The 23,495-nt window shown below is 34.7% G+C and overlaps 1 protein-coding gene across 41 annotated transcripts in view; it reads right to left on the bottom strand.

Annotated features, from left to right (window-relative positions):
• Positions 1-23,495, bottom strand: part of LOC106881718 (forkhead box protein P4) — a 543,812-nt gene that overhangs the window by 55,061 nt on the left and 465,256 nt on the right. For all 41 annotated transcript variants that reach the window (XM_089350188.1, XM_089350182.1, XM_089350175.1 and 38 more), the window contains 2 exons: positions 20,416-20,503; positions 14,660-14,737 (listed from right to left, as the gene is read on the bottom strand). In XM_089350188.1, coding sequence (XP_089206314.1) covers positions 14,660-14,737; positions 20,416-20,503 — 166 coding nt within the window. The remainder of the gene's footprint in view (positions 1-14,659; positions 14,738-20,415; positions 20,504-23,495) is intronic.

Consider the following 23,495-nt stretch of genomic DNA (forward strand, 5'->3'; position numbering starts at 1 on the left):
GTGTGTGTGTTACAAACCAAATGCACTGTGCTGATTAAGAAGTGATTTGGAAGATTCCAGTCAGTAGGTAAGAGATCCTCTTGGCAAAAGACCAGAGAGGTCAACTAGAATAGACAATCTGAAAAAAACAAGGTATCCTATGTTTGTCTGACAGCAGTTCTACAGATATCAATGTGATGAGTAAATTCTCCAGAATTCTTCGCTCATATTACAAGTGTAGGGAAATCATTTGGAAATTGGGGTTTAGAAGTTTTGGTTGCAAGACATGTGAAGAGATATTCCATCACTTGCAGAATACTTAAAAAAAGATAGGAAGTGAAACACAACAAGGATATTGACAAAAATTTGACAGAATTAATTGAGATGAGATGAGATGAGAGATGAAGTCCAGGAGAGTTTGGGATAGGGTTGTAGGGTAGCAGGTAGGGTAAGGTATGTTACCTCGGTTAGGAGAGAAAAAACAATAGGTGCAGTGAGAGTAGATGCAGAAAGACTGAGTTTGAAGATGACAGGTAATTGGGGTATAAATGCGTCTATATGGGCTGGTGTGGATACTAACTGGTGGAGAGAGCGGAAGGTTGTTTAGTTTGTGTGTAAGAATTTTGATGTGTGTGGTGTGTGTGAGAGAGGGTGCAAGGGCCAGAAGGAATTGTATGCATTAACTTCAATGAAAATTATAGCAGAGAGGAGAATGATAGATAGATTTCTTCAAGAGAGTGAGATTAGCCAAATAAAGGATAGAAAGTGGAAATAGAGGAAACAGCAAGAAGATCTGTCTGAGTACAGCCCTTAATCCTCATGGAAGCCTGCTCCAAATGCTTACAATTGATTGAACTCATCTGAAGACATCCTGAGGTAATAAACCAGGTAACATATTGGGCCTACCTTTCCAACACACATACAGATAACAGTATTTTATGTGTGAAGCAAGTCTTTTCTCTAAGTCTAGAGGCAAATATATATATATATATATATATACAAGTGTACACTGTATTGATGGTGGTATACATATGTATTCTTTGTGATATATTTCATGAACATTAATTCATATATACAACAGAAAAGTACAATTTCAGAAATGATTTATGCGTAAGGAGTAGAATAAATTATCCAGTGAGGCAGAGGAGAGAGAAAGTGGAAAAGTATCATCTCTATAGATTAACTGACAAACTAAACTGGATGTAGGAGAAAAGGTCTAGTATAGCTTGGATATATTTATATCAGAATCACCAAGAAAACAGTGTTGACTTGATAATTCTGATTTTAGTCTATTTGCTATAAAATCATGAAACAATAAGAATACTTCAGTGTAACAATGAATATCAATCTAACCATTTGCGATATGTGTTTGTTCTTTATAAAATCATTCTTCATTCCAAAGTAAAGTTGTGTATCAATATTAGCTTGATAAAGATCACAACAGCAGCCAATGTCATGATTCATTATATTCCATGATAAATTTGTTGATTTTATTCTCTTCATTTCCTTTGCTCTGTTTATTCACTCAGAATGTTTTACTTCAGCTGACATAACTGAATGTCTTGGCGAAGGGAGACAGCAATTAATTGCAAATTAAAAACAACAATTTCCTCTCCCCACACCATATCCTACAAGTAACTTAACAATATTCCCTAGATACTCTCACTCACTCTCTCTCGCCCTCTGACCCTGTGTGGGTGGGGGTGTGCACAACCATACATATGTATGCATACATACATCATATCTATCTATCTATCCCATAATGTATATATGTGTATATATATACCCATTTCCAAGTAAGCTTATCTATATATATATATATATATATATATATATATATATATATATATATATATATATATATATATATCTCAATACACACACATACACATGCACATTAACATACACACATTTACATATACATATGAGAAAACAAACTATGTAATACTTATAGCAGTTCATGCACACATAATCTGTCCAAACACACACACACACACATACAAGGAAGCAAATAAATATAAAAGGAAAAAAATGAACAACTGACATTGAGACAGGAACAAAAGAAACCTAATGGTGGAACCAAGTTGTAGAGAGCTACTACTACTACTACTACTACTAAAGTCTAAGGTTGACAAAGTTCTATAAATTATCAAATATACATAAAATATTCATGTGTAAGCATATTTGCTACATGTTTAGTTTGCGACATTTTTTACCTCTCAAAGTTGAGAATAAAGTACAGAAATGACATGTAGCAAGTAACAAGACACAATCACAATACAGGAGGTTTGCAAACAATTCCAGTGAACAAAACCAGGAATAAATAAAATATTCTTGTAAAGAACAGTAAAGAGAAGGAAAATATATCTTTAATATGGAATAAATTGACTTTTAATTATTTATTATATCTAACATAAACATTTATAACTTGTAAAAACTTAATAATTAAACTCCAATTATTTCTGATGTCTCCATTGCCATCGACTAATAATTGCTCATGTGGTTTTGAAAATATCGTTATTTCAATATTTTTTGAATTATCAAGGATTTCAGATGGTTTCTTTAACTTCATGAATGACAAAACTATTGTTTTGGCTTTTATAGAAGGTGGAGTAGGGAGGAGGGGATAAACCTAATGACCACGATTATCCTTCCTCCTCCTAGCCTGATAAGATCAATGCAACTGTTGTTTCTAGTCAGTCTTTTGTAGGTTAGAGAAACAATAGCAATGCTTGGTTGGGTAGTGGGGTGTGAGATATTCCTCAGGAGATTCAATAATGGGAAGGACCAGACAGTATTTAGAGGAGGATTTGAGGAATGAGACAATGTAGGGGATGGGAGGGGAAAAAGTATTTGAATTAAGTGGGCTTAGAAGGGGGGAGGGGTAGTAACCTGGTTGTAGGGTTAACGAGTGATTCTTTAATAATCAGTTGCTTAGTTCCCACCACCACCACCACTACCAACACCATTTGTTTTAAGATGTAGTTCAGGAATACATTTATGTGAGAGCAGTACTACTAGCCTAGGTATGTAGGCAATACAGTAATACCTCAATAATCTGTTCCAGGGAGGCAGTGTGCAAAGCAAAAACTCATAAAGCAGAGCAATAATTTCCCATAGCAGCAATGTTATAAATTGTAATTCGTTCCCATAAAAAAAATTTTACCTATAAAATTTATAATACTCATAAATAAACAACAATAAGACGACAGGAGACTGTAAAGAATACTTTATGTTAAGTAAAAAGAATGTCAAGATCATTTATAATAAAAAATATTATTATTATTATTATTATTATAATCGTTTTCTGAATCACTTTCACTTGCATTAGACATGCACACCACCATCACTTATAGATGCAGTCACTGATTCACAAGTACTCATAAACGGTTTTGTAGATTTCTTTTTCTAAAGCAAGTCTAGAGTTGTTTGCTTAGAAGAAGCTTTTTTTCGCTCTTTATAAATTTTTCTGTAACACACAGAAGCATTTGTTATGGTAATGGAAACTTTTGCACTTTGTTCAAAATTTGGATCTTGTGCTTGAAAAATAAAACTCATTAACTTGGGGTCTTGTAAAACAGGTCCTCATAAAGTGAGGTATTACAGTACCTCAAAGTGTGCCACATCTGTGCTTCAAAGAAATCTACCAGATCTTTTCAATCTCAGTCACAGATTTTTTAATAAAAATTTTTTTAACTAAACAGTTTGAAACTTTGGATACTGGTTGAATGTGTTACATAGAACACGATTTAGTCTTAACGTTCTGGGCAAAATTTAGTATTTTAGAAGTTATTTCATGTTAAAGTAATTTTAACCAACCAATGAAGTGTATTCGACTGAAGAAAGTTACTGCTGTTTGCGAAAGTAATGGAAGAGCAACAACTTCCGGGTCATCGGATCATGAGAGAGAGAGAGAGAGAGAGAGAGAGAGAGAGAGAGAGAAAGTGAGGTGGGAGAAAAGTATAAAGGATAAGGTGGGTGAGAAAAACAGAAAGTTCTTTTATAGGGAATACATATATGTGTGCATATGTATTTTTTTTCCATCCTATCCAATGTGTCCACTTGTTTATATAATGTAAGCGTGTGACACTGAGACAGATTTGGCTGTTATTTCCAGCAAATTGTAGAGTGAGAGAGAGAGAGAGAGAGAACAGAGAGTGTGGCGGTGTGTTGACAATCTGAACAACAGCTTATATAAATTTACCAACCCCTGCTACCCCTACATATCAATTTATTAAACCCTCTCCTTTTCCTTGCTTCCATTCAGGATTTTATCAGCTTTACATATGTGTGTGTGTGTGTGTGTGTGTGTGTGTGTGTGTGTGTGATGGACAGCAGAAACATTGCATGAACAACTGTCCTCAACTTCACAACCACTCTCCCTCTTTAAAGCTATGTATCCCTCACACTCACCTCCCTTTCCTTTCCTCAGCATTCTAAAAGTTGCATGTGTGTGTATGTATCGGTGTGTGTGTGTGTGTGTGTATATATACATATACATGTGTCTGTGCATATACCTACATATATGTATGCAGCATCCAAAACAGATGACCCGATGACCCGGAAGTTGTTGCTCTTCCATTACTTTCGCAAGCAGCAGTAACTTTCTTCAGCTGAATACAAGTCATTGATTGGTTAAAATTACCCAAATACAACAACTTTAACATGAAATAACTTCTAAAATACAAAATCTTGTCAAAAACAATAAGAGTAAACTGTGTTCTACATGACACATTCAACCAGTATCCTAAGTTTGAAACTGTTTAGTTAAAAAAAATTCAATTTAAAAATCTGTGACTGAGATTGAATAGATCCAATCTACCAACTAAGAGAGGAAAAGGAATGGGGTTTTTTTCTGGTGTAGCTGTGGACTATTTATAATATAAAATAAAGTGATGAAAAACTCGATGGTAAAACATGCAGAAAAGTGTTTTCATAAACAAATATTTAACAGTAAAATTTCTGTAAGGAAGCTCTATTGTATTTCTCTCAAAAACTTCCAGTTTGTCACCTGCATTACATTTCTAACAATTTAGGACAAAATCTCTTATCAATCGTTTCAGAAAAGGGTTTAGGTCTTTTTTTATTTTTTCATTGAAGTCAGACACAGCCAAAGGATGAGTCCTACAATTAAAAGTAGCAAATGAATTCATGGTGTGTGTGGCTCAACTTTTGACAAATATACACGCTCTTATCAGAGACCATAAACCCAATTTGAATGAGTACATGACACCCTCAATACTATCAGAAATGAAATATCACACTCTCAGTAAATCCCAAAGACAGTGGCCCTTAAAAGTCACCTCAATGAAACCCTCTTCAATGTCTTTCTTAGTAAGAGATTGTTGCCAAAATTGTTACATTTTTAAGATGGAGGACCCTAATATTAAATATTGCACACAAATATAAGATGGTTCACTCATTCTGCACACTGACAGTCTGTTAGGCTGAGAGACAACCCTTCAACATTCACCAGAACTTAAGAATTCCTACCCACAGTGAAGCTGGGTCCACATGCAGTTACAAATGGTATCTTGCTTCACATAATGACATTTATTTCAAGACCTGCACTTGTACCTATTTCTCTTCATATTATTTCATCCCTATCACATTCTGAACACCCAGCATAGAATACTCTCCACATCTTTACTCCCTAAAATTAAAGCCCCTGCCAGTCCCTCTCAACCCAAAACCTTTGAAAATTCAAGCAAGGTTTTAAACAATATCAACTTCAGCTCATTGCTCTTGACACCATTCTAAAGATGGTAAGAGAAGATAACAAGTAGAGTCGTTCCATGGCTCTCTTGAAAACTAATAAAAATAAAATCCTGTAACGCAAAACTATACAATATTTGAACCACATTTTCTGGCCATTATAATTTCCTGGGTATATTTTGAGAGTAGATTTATTGGAAATAAAACACTGACACACAGAAAAAAAGTTGGGGAGGAAACGGAGGCGGGAGGTTGTAAGCAGTAAAAAGAGAATGTAAGAGGGAAAAGAGATAGAGAGCAGAAGAAAGAGGTGATGGTGGTAGTGGTGGTGGATATAAGCCAATTGAGAATATAAAACAGCCACAGACTTAATATCAGACTGACATTGTGGTGATTGGTCACACATGTTTCCTTGCAAATATTGAAGATTATGGATTAAGTGAAGTCAACATTATTTACCAATGATCGATCCATACAGATTGCCTTCCAAGAAGACAGAGAAAGTCAGAATAATGTGGGTAAATGTTCATTAGTTTACACAGTGTTTATCCAACGATAACAATGGTGATAAACATGGTTATATATCTATAAAGTAATATATTGTGTGTGTGTGTGTGTGTGTGTGTGTGTGTGTGTGCATGCATAATGCAAACATAAAGACAGAGTGAATGGAAATAGGAAAGGTACTACATGGGTATGTGTGTGTGTGTATATATATATAGATATATATATATATATATATATATATATATATACATATATATATATATATATAAGCACACACATGTATATATATACACACACAGATCAACATCATCATAAACATATATATATATGCACACATATATATAAGCATATATATATATATGTGCATATATATATATATATATATATGTGTGTGTGTGTGTGTGTGTGTGTGTATATATGCACATATATATATATATGCATATATATATGTGTGCATATATATATATATATATATATATATATATCATCATCATCATCGTTTAACGTCAGCCTTCCATACTAGCATGGGTTGGATGATATATATATATATATTTACACACACACATATAGATAGATAGATAGATAGATAGATAGATAGATAGATATTTCGTTTGGGGCTAGGGTTAGCATGTCAAAAGCTACTGAAGAGGTTGCAAAAAGCAACAAATATCCTAGAAAAAATAAGTAAATGAGTGGAAATCAAACTGCATTAAAACAGAATGACTCTCCACCAGACACAAATATATATATACATATATAGAGAGAGAGGTGCAGGCGTGGTTGTGTGGTAAAAAGCTTACTTCCAAACCACATAATTTTGGGTTCAATTTCACAACAAAGCACTTTGGACAAGTGTTAAATATAGTCCCAGGCTGAGTGGATATGGTTGATGGAAACTGAAAGAAGCCTGTCATATATGTATGTTAGTTATTGTTACCTTCTTTCCTTGATAGCACATGATATCTCGTCATGGGGGAAGATATTATTTTGTTTGCAAACAGGTAAGGGTTGGTGACAGGAAAGGCATTTATCAGTAGAGAATTCTGCCTGATCCATTTTAGCATGAAACAGTGGATGTTAAACCAATGAGGATGATAGCATACATATACATAGGTGCACGCTGATACACACACAGATCTGCTCCTCTGCTAGTGGCCTGTAAAAAACACTATTCGAGCGTGGTCGTTGCCAGTGCCGTCAGACTGGCTCCTGTGCAGGTGGCATGTAAAAAGCACCATTTGAGCATGACCGATGCCAATACCACCTGACTGGCCCTCGTGTCAGTGGCACGTAAAAGCACTTCTGCACTCTCGGAGTGGTTGGCGTTAGGAAGGGCATCCATCTGTAGAAACTTTGCCAGATCAGATTGGAGCCTGGTGCAGCCTTCTGGCTCACCAGCCCTCAGTCAAACCATCCAACCCATGCTAGCATGCAAAGTGGACATTAAACAACGACAATGATATATACAAACATATGTATACACACACAAATATATTCATATATATATATATATATATATATATATATATATATATATATATATATATATACATATACACACATACACGCACACAAAAATATATACATACATATATATGTATATACACACAAAAATATTCATACATATATACACACACACACACACACAAATATATACATGCATATACACACATACACATATGAATGTATACATGCATATATACACACACAAGTAAATACATACACACAGAAATTAATTTATATATATATACATACATACATATACACAAATATACATATGTACATACATACATGCACACACACACACACACACACATGTATATACAAACACTTCTGGCCACACATATTTAGGTGTGCATGTGTATGTACACACACACATGCACACGCACGTGTGTGTGAAAGAAAAGAGATCAGGAGTAACAAAGAGGGAAAAGAAGGGAAAGTGAGAGCAGTAAGGGGTGGGGGTGTGGGGAGATGAAGTTCAGTTTGTGGGAAGAGAAAGAGAGAGAGAGAGAGAGAGATGTAGAGAAATGATTTCACCAACCATCAGAAAAACATGAAATTGACCTGGTAATAGAACCGGATGCCCAACACTGGTGGACATCCTGTCATACGTTTCTATATTGTAGATTATGTCTCATAGCAACAGTGCATAACAATTAGGTTAGCATTATCTATAGTTGCACCACCACCACCGCTACATAGGTCAGAAATTTCCCACTAAACATATTGCGGCAGCCATTCACACTTTTTTTTGCTCTTGTTGTCAAAACATTCTCACATTTAACCAAAAAAATTTTTTACTTGGATTCTATTCTACAAGTATTTATTTTGTTAAAGAGAACTCGTTAAACTAAACTACCTCCTACCATTTGATGCTAATTGATTTCTAATGAAGACACATTTACAGTGTGGAGGTAATTAGTGCAACAGCCATTTGTCTCCCGATGATGTTTTGTGGCTTAACTGATGTGAACTGGCCTGAATGGGAAGGTGTGGAGAAATCAAAACAGTGCTAACTTGCCTTCTCCTGTAACTTGAAACAATTTCTTGGTAAAATTTATTTTTCAAGTTAATTTAAAGAATGATTTTAAAATTTATTTTCTCAGCAAAACACCCTCACCACCCAGTATCTCTCTAACTGCAGCTCTTCCTTCATAACATTTATTTTTCTGACACCCCAGAACCATTTCACTTGTTATCTATCCTTCGTCTATTCATACTGTTCTCTCCACTCACACTTTACATTGATCACTCTTCCCCCACTATGCCACCAGACTATCTCTCCCTCCCCCCTCCACCATATATATCTTTTACTCTCTTCATGTGCTATGCTTGCCACCTTGCCCATACATTCCAGCAACTTGCCCAACCACATATCATATCTCTCTCTCTCTCTTATCCCTAACCTTTTGCCTGACTGCATCATTGTTACTATTCTGCATATCTTTTCATGCTCTGTCAGTCATCCCCTACCCCAACCCTCCCTTACTTCCAGTCATACCACAAAATTCACAATCTGGAGACTTCAGCAGATGAGAAACTTGCACCCAATATAGTCTGGAGTTTTCTTATAAGAAATGAAGCACCAGAAGACGACAACAAACCCAGTTGTCAAAACCAACATTCCTTTCCAAAATGACTTGTCCTCACTGTGCCACAAGGAATTGCAACAAAAATAAAAAGAACAAACTAGGTTGTGAGTGTATATTTTCTAAGTCTCCTAAGTCTGTTAGTAGACTAAATTACTGATCAAAGGTGATAAATCATGAAAATATTGTATAAAGTTACTGTAGTAATGTTGTTTTTGTCCAACATAAGAATTAATTCTAAATAAACTACTGACAAAGGTCAATTTGATAAAAGTAAACCAGTTTACTAAAAAGTGAAAAGTTTCACAAAATAAAGTTACCTAAATTCAGAAAGTAGCATCAGGTAAAAGATAGGAGGAAGATATTCACAAACTGAAGACAAAAATAGTTAATTATAGAGCAACATTAATTAAAATGTCAGACAGTTTACAGGGAATCTGACTGGTTGGAAGATGTGGCCGAACAACTGTGCTGCTGCAGTATTTTAAATGAAAACTAATTAAAAAGGAAATGTTGATGTTAAAAACAATTAGTTAATTTAACCTCAATAGCAAACACAGAATGGGGAATCTGCGACAAAGTCATTTCAAAATTGTTAAAAACATTAAAACCTTTCATTAAACCTTCCAGCCATACCGATGTTACACAATTGACTATGTTGGTGTTGCTTGGTGCTAATAATTTATTTTACTTATAAGAAATTGGGGAAAGAAAAAAACAGGGAGAATTTCTAATATTTCCAGTGAGAGGAATCAAAAATAATAATTAAAAAAATCACAATATTTTAAGAGATTGGTTCTAGGAAGAATATTTCCTCAAATTAAAACAGAGGTATAAATCTCAATGCATTAACTGTTTGTTAATCAATAGTAGAAAGGTATTGTATTTTCACTAGAGTAATCATAGTGTATTGTGAGTGTTTAATAACCAATAGATTGACTTCTCAATTGTGAGGAGAATATGTTGAAAAGATTCAAGATGTTTGGTTAATCTTAGAACATGTAGTGTTGGCTTCTGTCTACAATAAAGGGATGAGAAAAATCTACAAACTGAAAACATATTTAGCAATAATATACACCAATGCATATCTTTTATCTTTTACTTGTTCCAGCCATTTGCCTGTGACCAGTTTGGGGCAGTCAAACCAGCCCTAACACTTTTTCTTAAAGTCTGGTACTTACTTTATTGGTTGTTTTTGCTGAACCACTAAGTCACAGGGATGTAAACACACCGACATTGGTTATCAAGCAGTGGGCGGGATACAGACACAAAGATACACACACACATATATACGATAGGCTTCTTTCAGTTTCTGTCTACCAAATCCATTCACAAGGCTTTGGTTGGGACTGAACCTGGAACCATGTAGTTGGGAAGCAAGCTTCTTACCACACAGCCATGTGCCTATATATATATTCTTTAATTCTTTTACTTGTTTCAGTCATTCGACTGTTGCCATGCTGGAGCACTGCCTTTAGTCAAACAAATCAACCCCAGGACTTATTCTTTGTAAGCTTAGTACTTATTCTATCAGTCTCTTTTGCCAAACCACTAATTTACGGTGACATGAATACACTGACATTGGTTATCAAGTGATGACGGGGAGACAAACACAGACACACAAATACATACACCCACCCACACATGACAGGCTTCTTTCAGTTTCCATCTGCCAAATCCAGTTTTGGTTGGCCTGAGGTTATAGTAGAAGACACTTGCCCAAGGTGCCATACAGTGGGACTGAACCCGGAACCAAGAGACCGATAGAATAAGTACTAAGCTTACAAAGAATAAGTCCTGGGGTTGGTTTGTTCGACTAAAGGCAGTGCTCCAGCATGGCCACAGTCAAATGACTGAAACAAGTAAAAGAATTAAAGAATACAAGAAATATATATTTGTGTTTGTCTGTGTATTTCCCCACCACCATCACTTACAACTGGTGTTGGTTTGTTTATATTCCTGTAACTTAGCAGTTAGGCAAAAGAGACCAATAGAACAAGCACCAAACAATGAAAAAAAAAAATGACTACTAAGGCCAATGTGACTGAATCTTTTAAAGCAGTGCTCCAGTATGGCCAGAATCCAATGACTGAAACAAATAAATGATAAAAGATCTCAACAACTATATAAGATGAGCAGTTTTCCCCAACTTTATGTCCTTAATGGCCATTTTGATCCTATGAGTATCGACCCCAATAGCTGGTCTCTCAGTTGGGCAAACTTTGGGGAAATCATCTTCCACAGATTATCCACATTCAACAACCTATCATAGTGACACCTACAGGCCTCTTTCTTATCATTCTTTGCCAGTTTGAGCAAGTGCACCACTATCATTTTGGATGCACCTTTTCCCAACATTTTGATTCCCCCTGAAATATTATTTTGCAATTTGGAACACCTCACACCTTTGATCTCCTTGGTGGTGCACAACACAAGCAAATCTCCATTTTGCTGCTCTCTGTACTATATTCACATAAATTCTCTCTCTACACACACAGAATGTATATTAAACATGAATTTGTAAAAAGTCTGCAATAAACTGTAAAATGTTTCAAGTAGAATGCAATAGAAGAGAAACCTCACAAACAATTTCCAAGTCAAACGACATAAAAATAATTTGAAAATCCAATCAACAAGATTGTAATTAGAAGGACATTTCTCGGTCCACATCAAAAGTATTTTTGTTGATCTACAGCAATAAAATCTAACATTATATACAATTCCAGGCAATAACCACCAACTTTGGTTTATTGTGTGTTAACCTTTATTTAAAAAAAAAACAAAGAAAAAATAGTTTGTTGTTTTACTTGAACTTTTACAAATGTTTTCTATTTCTGCCAATGTAGTGTATATATATATATATATATATGTGTGTGTGTGTGTGTGTGTATATTCAGACACACACAGCTCTCTCTCTCTCTCTCTCTCTCTCTCTCTCTCTCTCTCTCTCTCAAGTAGGGTGTATACTTAAATAATATGTGTATGCATATAAACACTGAATACCATAACCACTGAGACACACACACACACACACACACACACACAGAAGACAAAGCAAAAACAAGCTTTGACCACAAGACATACAAATGTGCCTAAAGATTTACAATTAAAACCAAAAAAACAAGCTCTCCACTGAAATAAACAAACAAAATCTTTAATTAATTTAACAAACAATTCAATAAGCCTTACCAAACTCTCCACTCCTTGACCAAAACAAAGTCCCAAACACATAAGCAAAAGCCATTCAACCATGAAACACTACTTACAAATCAGACACTCCTAAATTCCTCTAAAACAAATATGTCCTTAATTAGTTTTACAGATAAATTCACACACAAACAAATAAGTCATTAAAATTCCCTAACTTTGGCCAAAACAATATTCTCACCAACAAAATAATCCTAGCATGACAGCAATATTCACAAACACAATACAATAACAAAACAAAAAAACAGTCTTTTATGTTCTTTCTCATTTGTTTGACACAATTTATTGTTTGTGTATTTAATGGACTCTCCTATTATGTATATATATATATAATGGATTCTCAATCATCATCATCATTTAACATTTGTTTTCCATATTGACATGGTTGGATGGTTCAACAGGAGTTGGCAAGGCTGGAAGCCATACTAGGCTCTAGGCTCCACAGTCTTTTTGGAGATCTAGTTTTTTTCAGTCGCAAAATATGCATTTTTTAAAAGACAATAAAAAATCTGAAAATCAGCTATAATGATGCAGCCTTCCAGTTTCATTGCTTTGAAGGTTTGGTGTTGTGGAGAAAAAAAATTGGAGGTAAAAGTTTGTATATTTTTAGCCAATAGCGAAACAGAAATTTTCTGCATTTAGTGGAGCGGTGTCAACTTTAAGGGTGTACCCTGTGAAATTTAGAGTTTAACATCTGACCTGTTCATTGTAGGTTTCTAAATAAACAGAAATACCTAATAAAATCCACATGTATCGTCTTACTATTTCTTTTATCTCTTCATTGATTGTATGGTTTTATTATTTTTAAAAATTTGTTATATTAATATATTTGTCTGCATGTGTTTACTTTATACATATTTCAGTATTATATATACCTGTCATGTATTTGTGTACATCATTAATATATAAGTGCATGTGGATGTATGTATTTATATATAAGTTTATATGTACATTTACGCATTCATGTGTGTCTGTGTGTGACGGGGGGCATGTCTCCAAAACTCCAAAAGTTAAGCAACATTTTCATGCATGGATTTGTAAGCTACGATAAGAATAACACTGGTCAACAAAGAATTTGTCCCAAGGAAAAGAATACCTGGATCTTATATGCTTTTGCATGCAGAATTCAAAAATAACGTCAAATTATCTGTATCACCCACAGTTTCTCTGTTCCACGATATCCCTCACAGTTCCTGTTACGTGGGCTAAATTCCAGTTAAGCTAATGCGTTAAGCAATACTCCTAATTTAAATTTTTATGATCAGAATTAACCTAGTGAAATCATAAATCCAGCAATCTGAGTCAATGAGTCCCAAAAATATATGAAATGAAAAATATGTAAAAATACTAACACTGTGCGTGTGTATACAGTCCCACCCATGCCAGCATGGAAAACAGAACAAGTAAACATAAGTTGTTTTCCAATTTTTTTCACGTTGATTGCGTTTTTCATGTTATTTGCACCATTGGTGATGTCCTATACCCATATATGCTTGTGTGCGTATATATCTATCTATCTATTTATATATATATATATGATCACCATCATCATCATCAACGTTTAACGTCCGCTTTCCATGCTAGCATGGGTTGGACGATTTGACTGAGGACTGGTGCAACCAGATGGCTACACCAGGCTATATATATTAATTAAACACGACACATCCATTTCCAAGTAAATATATATATATATATATATATATATATATATATATATATATATGGTGTCAGAAAGGACATCCAGTGATAGAAACCAAGCTAAATCAGTTCAAACCATCCAACCCATGCCAGTATGGAAAACAGATGTTAAATGAAAAGAAAAGATATATATATACATACACACCACACACACACACACACACACACACACACACACACATATATATATATATATATATATATATATATATACACACACAGAGATTATATACACATATTGATATATATGCATACCTGTATATATGCATGTGCACACTCACACACATGCTGAAGATGATGATGTGGGGGAGTAGAGTGCACACACACCCACACACATTTGTTATATATATAAATATACTGATGCATACATAAATTCTGAAATATCTGTATATATATTTGCATGTGCGTGTATAATTAGCAAAATATGAGTGAAACAGCAGAAAAAGGAGAACAATACTTACAATATCTGATTTATCTACTTGAGGTTTCATGTGTAAGTGCTGCATCATTGCTTGCAGAAGATCTTTTTCCCGTATAAGCTATTTGCAGTGATGAGCAATGAAAATGAACAAAGGAAAGAAAAGTAGAAAAGTTGAAAGAAAGAAATAGAATAAATTACAAGAGAATATAAATTTAGTTCCATATTCATCATGTTAAGAAGACAGCTTTCTTGTCTATCATCGTTTTATCTTATTTAAAGTATCACTACTTTTGAAAGATATTTATTTAATCTTAAAATTCAATTCTCAGTTCTGGTATGAATTAGATTGTTGCGAAAAATGTAAGAATTAGCATTAAATGTTGTAACAGTGATTTTTCTTTTTATTATTTTTTTTTTTTGCAGTTGAATATTCTACCAAATATTTATTATTCTATAAATAATTGAAGTTTCCAAGAAATTGCAATAAATAGATTTTTATCTGAAGGTAACAGTGATAATTCAAAATAATTGTTTATTAATTAACTCATAACAATTAAATGTCATGCAGATATTACAAATGGTTTTGTGCAAGCCAAAAGAAACTGAACTTGGTAAACGTTTGACTTCTACTAAAGCGAAGGCGTCCCTCATCAGGTGAAGAAATACAAGACCACTTCTAAACAGTGGTAAACAACTAGTTTACATTTGCAATAGTCAACTTTCTTACCCAGGACAAAGCACAACTAACACAATCACAATTAATGTTTATATTCAACAGTTTTAATGCTTTTTCATTAACAAATTTACATTAGCTTTGACACTGTAACGAGGTTTCAATGTAACGTGTAGAATTTCATGTTGAGGAACTGGATATTTCATAGTTTAGAAGTTAGGTTCTGAAACCAGGCTTTACAATGGATTTGACCTGACACCAAAAAACACTAAATCATAATAAAAAACATGACATTAAAGTCGAATTTTTATAAAGTCACATAGGGGTGGGCTACCAAGACAAATAGGGGTGGACTGCAAAGTCCCATAGGGTTGGACTACAAAATAACAGAGTTGGGTTATAAAATCACAGAGCCATTAATTTTAAGTCTGCTCCAGATATTGTGTTGTGCTCTCAGTAAAATATATTATGAGGCTTGGTGACAATGTTAAACTTTCATATTTATGTAACTAGCAGTAACCAGAGACTCCAACTGTAAAACCACTTGCAATTTACCATAAAAAACACTCTATGAACACAAATAATAATGAATATAAAATAGCAAAATAGGGTATTTAAAAAATAGAAAATAGAAGTAAATGCATCTTATTTGACTTCTAGGGCAAAAAAAATTGTGCAATTTTCTGTGAAATAGTTAAAAGAATTGTACATATCCTCGTTAACATTAACAATTAAAAAAATGATAAATGAAACAATTTCTGAAGCTACTTCTCAAAGAATAGAGAAGCCAAGGTATTTAATGGCAGAGGAAAACAATGATTTGGAGTTTATCTGATAATGGGGTTTAGAAAGAGAATCAATGATGACAATTAATTAAAAGATCAACATTGAATAATTAACAATTTATTATAAATTTCAAGGTCTTACTTTTGAAGTTACTGATTGTGATTAAACATTTTCTGTGGTTTGGTTAATTTAACAAGATATAATATTGTTGATTGTGCTTATGAAATTTCTAATTAAGACAATCAGCGATAGTAAAACAATACCAGTATTAACATGTTGTAGAATGTCCTATTTTTTTGGAACTGAATCTATCAAAACCATAGAGAAGCAAACCAGCCAAACATAAAAGCCAAGCATTTTGGCAAAAGATTTCAAATTGGAATTTCTCAAAGTAAACCTAACAAGAATGAAAACTTTAGTTAGCAAGAAAGAAGGCAGGACTTTATTACCATCAGGTAAGTGGTCATGCACAATAATCAGAAAAAATTTGGCATGAAACGACAGTGTGTGCTGAATGTAAAAAAGTTGTTGTGAGATCTGGCTGACAGACAAAGACTTCATCTGTAGCAGATACACAAGATTTATTAGCAATAAAAACAATTTTTTCAATTATTTCAAATTTCCACAAAGCTGCTTAAATGTAGTTAACATTAGGTTACCTAAGGAACCTGAATAGTAGTAGAATAAGTTATTTAAAAAACATATTAGGCAGAGCTTTTAGCCCAGGTGGCAAGAAAGAGATTCTCTCTTCAAGCAGCGAGATTGTCCAAGGCTCAACCACAAAGAGCAATGTCACTCGGTAGTGGAATATGAGGACAACATGTGAAGGATGGTGATGATTAGAAAGAAATGAAGTAAATATGTTCTGGTGAATGTGTTATGTAAGATAGAACAATGGACTGAGAGAGGAATTATAAACAGCGTACAAGAGACAGTGTTGGTACAATCATAAAATACAATTAGACGATGAAGTTGAGTAAAGAACAACCAAGTGGAAAGAACCTGTAGAAGCTAGAATGACACAAGAAAAGAATTATGGACATTGATCTGAAGCAGTTAAATTTCACAAAGGATGAGACAAATAACCACAACATATGATGAGATAGTGTGCTGGAGGAGAGAGGTTGAAGCCATCCGAGCATAAAAATATGGACATTAAACTGAGGAAACTGTTGATGTGTCCTGTCTGTTGTATCTATTGACGTGTATGAGAGAGAGAGAGAGAGAGAGAGAATGTTAAATTTGGAACATGTGTCTGATTAATCAAAACAATCTGCCAAAAGTCTATGTGGAGAGTTTGCTATAATTGTACATAGAATAATAATAATTGGGACATGGATGAAGAAAAGCGACAGTTCTAAGTGATAGTGACAATGTATGATGTCAGTGTGGAAGGTCAGATAAAAAGCTGATAGATGGGGTTACTGACAAAACAACCAGCAGAATCACCAGATGGGCAAAGGAATCACTTGGATTTCAGACTGAGAAAAATTATTTATTTATTTCCAAAAAATTATTTTTATTGAAAAAATATCAAATGAAAGTCCAATAAAGAATTTATTTACCAACTTATCTCCAAAAGATATCATTAAATATTAGCTGTGCAAATATTTAATAGCTCTTCCCAATAATTGCTTGCTGAGACATGTAAAAGATGATACAAAACTATAATCCCACCAATTGTTCAACATTATAATTTACATATTTGGTAAATTTATTCATTACAATTTGTTTAAACCTATCCAACAGATAGAATTTCTTCTTCACCTCTCTTATCACTATTTCACCGATTTACCACTGATTCACCACAAAATGCTTCTTCTCTCTCTACTAAAATCTCATTTAGATTCTAAACCTTTTTGATACCAACTCACCAGACACTGCCCTTAGTTCTATGATACAAAACCATCCTGTTTTAAAGTGGTCTAAATAAAAAAATCTCCCACGAAAATTTCATATCAGTTTCACCAAAAAAAGTTATTTTACCAAATTCTTAGGCAGTGAATCCCAAGAAAAATAGGGTTAGGGTTAGGGTTAGGGTTAGGGTTTAAACATTTCAGAGAATTTATTTTACCTTTGTTATCTTTAACTTGTTTTAGTCATTAGACTGTGGCCATGTTGGGGCACCACCTTGAAGAAGTCTTTAGTCAAATAAATCGACCCCAGGAATACTTTTTTAAAGCTTGGTACTTATTCTATCAGTCCCTTTTGCCAAACTGTTAAGTTATGGGCATGTAAACACAGACACAAAAACACACATAAGTCTACATACACATATACACACATATATATATATATTACAGGCTTCTTTCAGTTTTCATCAACCAAATACACTCACAAGGCTTTGATCAGCCTGAGGCTATAGTTGAAGACATTTGCCCCAAGGTGCCATGTAGTAGGACTGAACCTGGAACCATGTGGTTAGGAAGCAAGCTTCTTGTTACACAACTTTTTAATATATTACAATGAACTTCTGTTCACACACACACACACACACACACGTAATGTATATGACAATATATAAAGATACATTTAGTCAAACCTTAGTTTAAAAGCCTAGTCTAGTTGTGTAAACTTGTGCAACTTATGGAATTCTGCTGTGAATTTATTCAGCAAAACTTTTGAACTGTTTTCATCAAATGACCAAACTGGAACAGATGATTTCTGTCATAATGGAAAAACCTAAAAGCATTACAAGCTGAGTCTGGGTTTGATTAGAAACAACCACCAGGTATTAAAGACCAATATGACATTTTGAATGTTTTATATATATATAGGTGCAGGAGTGGCTGTGTGGTAAGAAACTTGCCTCACAAACACATGGTTCCAGCTTCAGTCCCATGGTGTGGCACCTTGGGCAAGTGTCTTCTACTATAGCCTCGGGTCAACCAAAGCCTTGTGAGTGGATTTGGTAGACAGAAACTGAAAGAAGCCCATCATGTATATGTGTGTACGTATTTGTGTGTCTGTGTTTGTCTCCCCACTATCGTTTGACAACCGATGTTGGAGTGTTTATGTCCCTGTAACTTAGCAGTTCAGCAAAAGACACCAATAGAATAAGTACTAGGCTGGGGTTGATTTCTTTGACTAAAGGTGGTGCTCCAGCATTGCTACAGTCAAATGACTGAAACAAGTAAAAGAAATAAAAGAAATATATACACGCACACACACACAAATATCATGTATACAGTACCTAATTATATATGCACAACACAACAAAATAATTCAAATAAACAAGTGAAACTAGTGAAATAGAAGATTGTACCCATAGTTTGAGAATAAACAACATTTTTCATAAAAGTCCTTCTTAATCCACACACATATGAACACTAATGGCATGTATGTACACCTACCCACAACTCACACACATAGCCCTCTACTACTATATGTGTTTGTGTGTGACCAATAGCCTTGTATGTGAGTGTGTGTGCGTACATATGCACATGCTTGTATTGTTCATTTGAATCTCTCTCTCTCTCTCTATCATTTTATCAATCAATCACACACAAATCTTTACTGTTCCTCTCTACACAGTGACAGATTGTTTTTTTCACACCACACAAATTTACCCTTAGCATTTTAACCTAACAACAGACAGAGTAATATACAGTTGGGCCCCTGAGCAAGACAGCTGTACTTACAAACTCTAGATCAATTTTACCAGAAAATTTAGTTGAGTGACAAATGACAAACAGACCAACAAGCACAACAAAGAATCAGATCATGATGATTGTTACAGATGTTAAAGCACCAAGTACTGAATGTAGTATTTAAGATCTTGTCACAGAAAGTAGTTTCCTGGAACCAAAAAAAGGTGAGATTGGAATTGTTTCATCACATTGATGGAACTAAAAGTTTTTCTCCCAGCTTTCTATCATTGTGTTGATGATGGTCCAAATATCCCAGCAATGACTTGGAAAGACTCACTAATACTTAAAAACAATACCAGCTAATATTGGTTTCAAATTTTAGTACAAGGCCATCAATTTTAGGGGAGAGGGTCAGTCAATTACATCAGACCCTTACATCAACCCCAGTGTTTAACCGTTACTTAATTTATTGACCCCAAAAAAGGGAAAAAGGCAAAGTTGACTATGGTGGAATTTGAGATCAGAATGTAAAGACGAACAAAATTCCACAAAGCATTTTGCCTGACATCGTAATGATTCTGGTTACAGCAAATATTACCATAATTTCTTGCTTCGTGGAGGAAAGCTACAAACTAAATATGGTATTTGCTAGAATCACTCAAGACATATTGAGCTTTCTATTGTTGAATGACAAAAGATGTTTATAACAATACCTGGCCCAGCACAGCTGCATAATGATGTTCTTACCTGTATTTCAAGTTGACTAACAACCTGCATTTGTACTCTTGCTTGTGCTGTACTTCTGTCATCTAACTGGTGCTCAGAGTTCAGATGCCTATAAAAAACAAAAAAAAAAAAACATTAACAACTTGAGATGACAACAGGTTTTTTTTTTTATAAAACAGTTATGGAGTAGAATATACAAGGGTAATTAATGAATATTTTCATTATGAATAATATTGTGAATTGAATTTATAACCGATTATAATCGGTTATAGCAGCGATTCCATCAATTCCTAGAGATATCTGAGGAAGGAATTTTATTCTGAAATATTATCAGACTATGGATGGTTAAATTACAAGTATATAGTCCATTATTTGTATTAAAGTGCATTGTTGTACCATTCGAAACATTTTATTCTTTACAAGCAATACACAATGCTTCAAGCGAACTACAATACTCTCATTCATCGTGATGGCACCTGTGCCCAGCTTTGCCTTCCTGGCACTTGTGCAGTGGCACGCTTAAAGACTTTGAGCGAGATCATTGCCAGTGCCACTGGACTGGCTCCTGTGCAGGTGGCACATAAAATACACCATTTTGAGCGTGGCCGTTGCCAGTACCACCTGACTGGCCTTCGTGCCGGTGGCATGTAAAAGCACCCACTACACTCTCTGAGTGGTTGGAATTAGGAAGGGCATACAGCTGTAGAAACTCTGCCAAATCAGATTGGAGCCTGGTGTAGCCATCTGGTTCACCAGTCCTTAGTCAAATCGTCCAACCCATGCTAGCATGAAAAGCAGACAATAAACGATGATGATGATGATGATGATGATATATATATATATGATGATGATGATATATATACAGGGTGCGATGGGGAAATTGTCACCATTTTATATTTCTAATTTCACGCATGCACATTGTTTTTGATTTTGTCAACTACAGAGTATTGTAGGGTCAGTTCGGCACTGTCTGTGAGAAAGCAGCACCATGACGTAATTCACTTCACCAGAAATTTGAAAATTGCATGCTGTAGTGCTTGGCATTCATTCCGGAAGTTCCAATACGATCATTTGAGAGTGTTTGGGTGTCAATCTGAGGACGTGTGCCAAGAGTGATAAAAATCAAACATCCAGTCAACATCATGGCATTTGGAGTGATCACTAGTGATGGTGACATTATGCCTCCATTCATCGTCCCACACAGCCTCGGACTCAACACAGAGGCCTACATCAGGTAATACTGCCCTGCGTCAAGAGGGTGGCAGCTGGAAGACCCTGTGTCTGGCAACAAGACTGAACCATGCCACACAAGCAGGAGAACCCAGTCATGGCTGTCAGACAATTTCTGCAACCACATCACCCCTAATAATCTGGCCACCTAACTCCCCAGACTGCAATCCCCTTCATTATTATGTGTGGGGCACAGTTGAGGAAGAGACCAACAAAACTCCTTGTAACACCAAAGATGAACTGAGGGCAAGGATTATGGCAGCATTCACCATCCAGAAGAGTTGCAGGAGATTCTGAAGTCTGGAGGCTGTGGTTGAAGTCAATGGCAATTTTATTGAATAAATTTACTCTTTAGAATTTCAAGATATTTTTATGCAAATTTGGTAAATATACCTGTTAAAATGAGATGTCATAAATCAAGAATCCCAAATTTGAGTGAATATTGAAACAGCAAATACATTTTGGATCCTGGGAAGGACCATATCTGAAGAGCAAACTTGTCATCTATTTTCTATTATCTGACTGGAGTGTGGTACAGTCTTCCAGCTATCCAGCCCTGGTCAAACCGTCCAACCCATGCCAGCATGGACAACAGATGTCAAATGATGATGCTGATGACAATGATGATGATGTATTCTTATATACAGAATTGTTAACATAACAGCTGATATTTGTCTAAAAGATTATGATATCATTACAGTTACACTGCAACATCAACAACTAAACATGTTCAACCTCCAACTAGGATATCACTTTTTATTCAATCACAAATTGGCTTTGTATATCTCCACAACAATGTTTAACAAATGTATATCTCCATGACAATGTTTAATGAATGTAAACACAGATTATCATTAGTTTAACATATTTTTGTTGTCTTTTTACACAACAAACGCTTGGTGAGTCAACACTGCTGTCATGTAGCTTTCTCTTTTCTAAATCTCATCTGTAAAACTTATTGACAAATGCTCTGACCACCTCTTACTCAGGTCAATCATTACTCCATCTATCATTTATCACTTCTTGTTCAAAAGGAAATAGAATGATTTATCATTAAAGGACAAGGATTTTAAACATTTTCAATGCACAAATTTTCTTTTGATTTCGAAAATCATTCGACTTCTGAACATATGAAATAATTCTGACAGTATTCCTAAGTTTACTGTTGTTGACTAATTGAAAGCATCTCCAAAAAGTCCACACATTACCCAGACGTCCCATTGTGCAGCAAGCCAAGACACACAGCTTTATTTTGTTCAGTTTATCTGATCACTGGTTTCATTCCAATTTCACAGCAGAATTATTGACAACCCAGTTGAGAGACAATCCAGTTACTGACAATCCAGTAAAGAAAATAACTGTACATCAGATAACTCGTAAAGGAACTTCTCTATGGTTGTTTGGCCAAATCTCTCTTGAATTGCAAACTTTTATCTTAAAACAAAGAAAAACACATTAAAGTAGTTGTAGATTCATCTAAAGACATGATGGTCTTGTCTGGAATGCCTTAGATTATATCTACTTGATTTGGTTTGACATGGAACTAACTAAACAACAACTGCTTTTACAAAATGGAAGTGTGCATGGGATTATCATTTTTACTTGTTTAAATCCTTCTTCTAATACATACTTAGCTGATTAGAAGGTTTCAACAGATAAAGCAATGTTAACCATCAACAAGTCCGTTTGACAACAAGTTCTGTACTTTTGAAAACATCTGAAATGTTTCCACCTGTGTCACTTTGGTCTATGGTCTTTCAGCATAAAGGGACAAACAGAACAGTTCCTTACAGACAACAGAGTTGTACTATTTGTTTACAGAGACATACCTGAACCCCCAGAAATAATTCAGATGTGAATTGTTTTGCATG

This window comes from Octopus bimaculoides, chromosome 4, assembly GCF_046866305.1.
Source record: "Octopus bimaculoides isolate indiv1 chromosome 4, ASM4686630v1, whole genome shotgun sequence".
Classification (NCBI taxonomy): domain Eukaryota; kingdom Metazoa; phylum Mollusca; class Cephalopoda; order Octopoda; family Octopodidae; genus Octopus; species Octopus bimaculoides.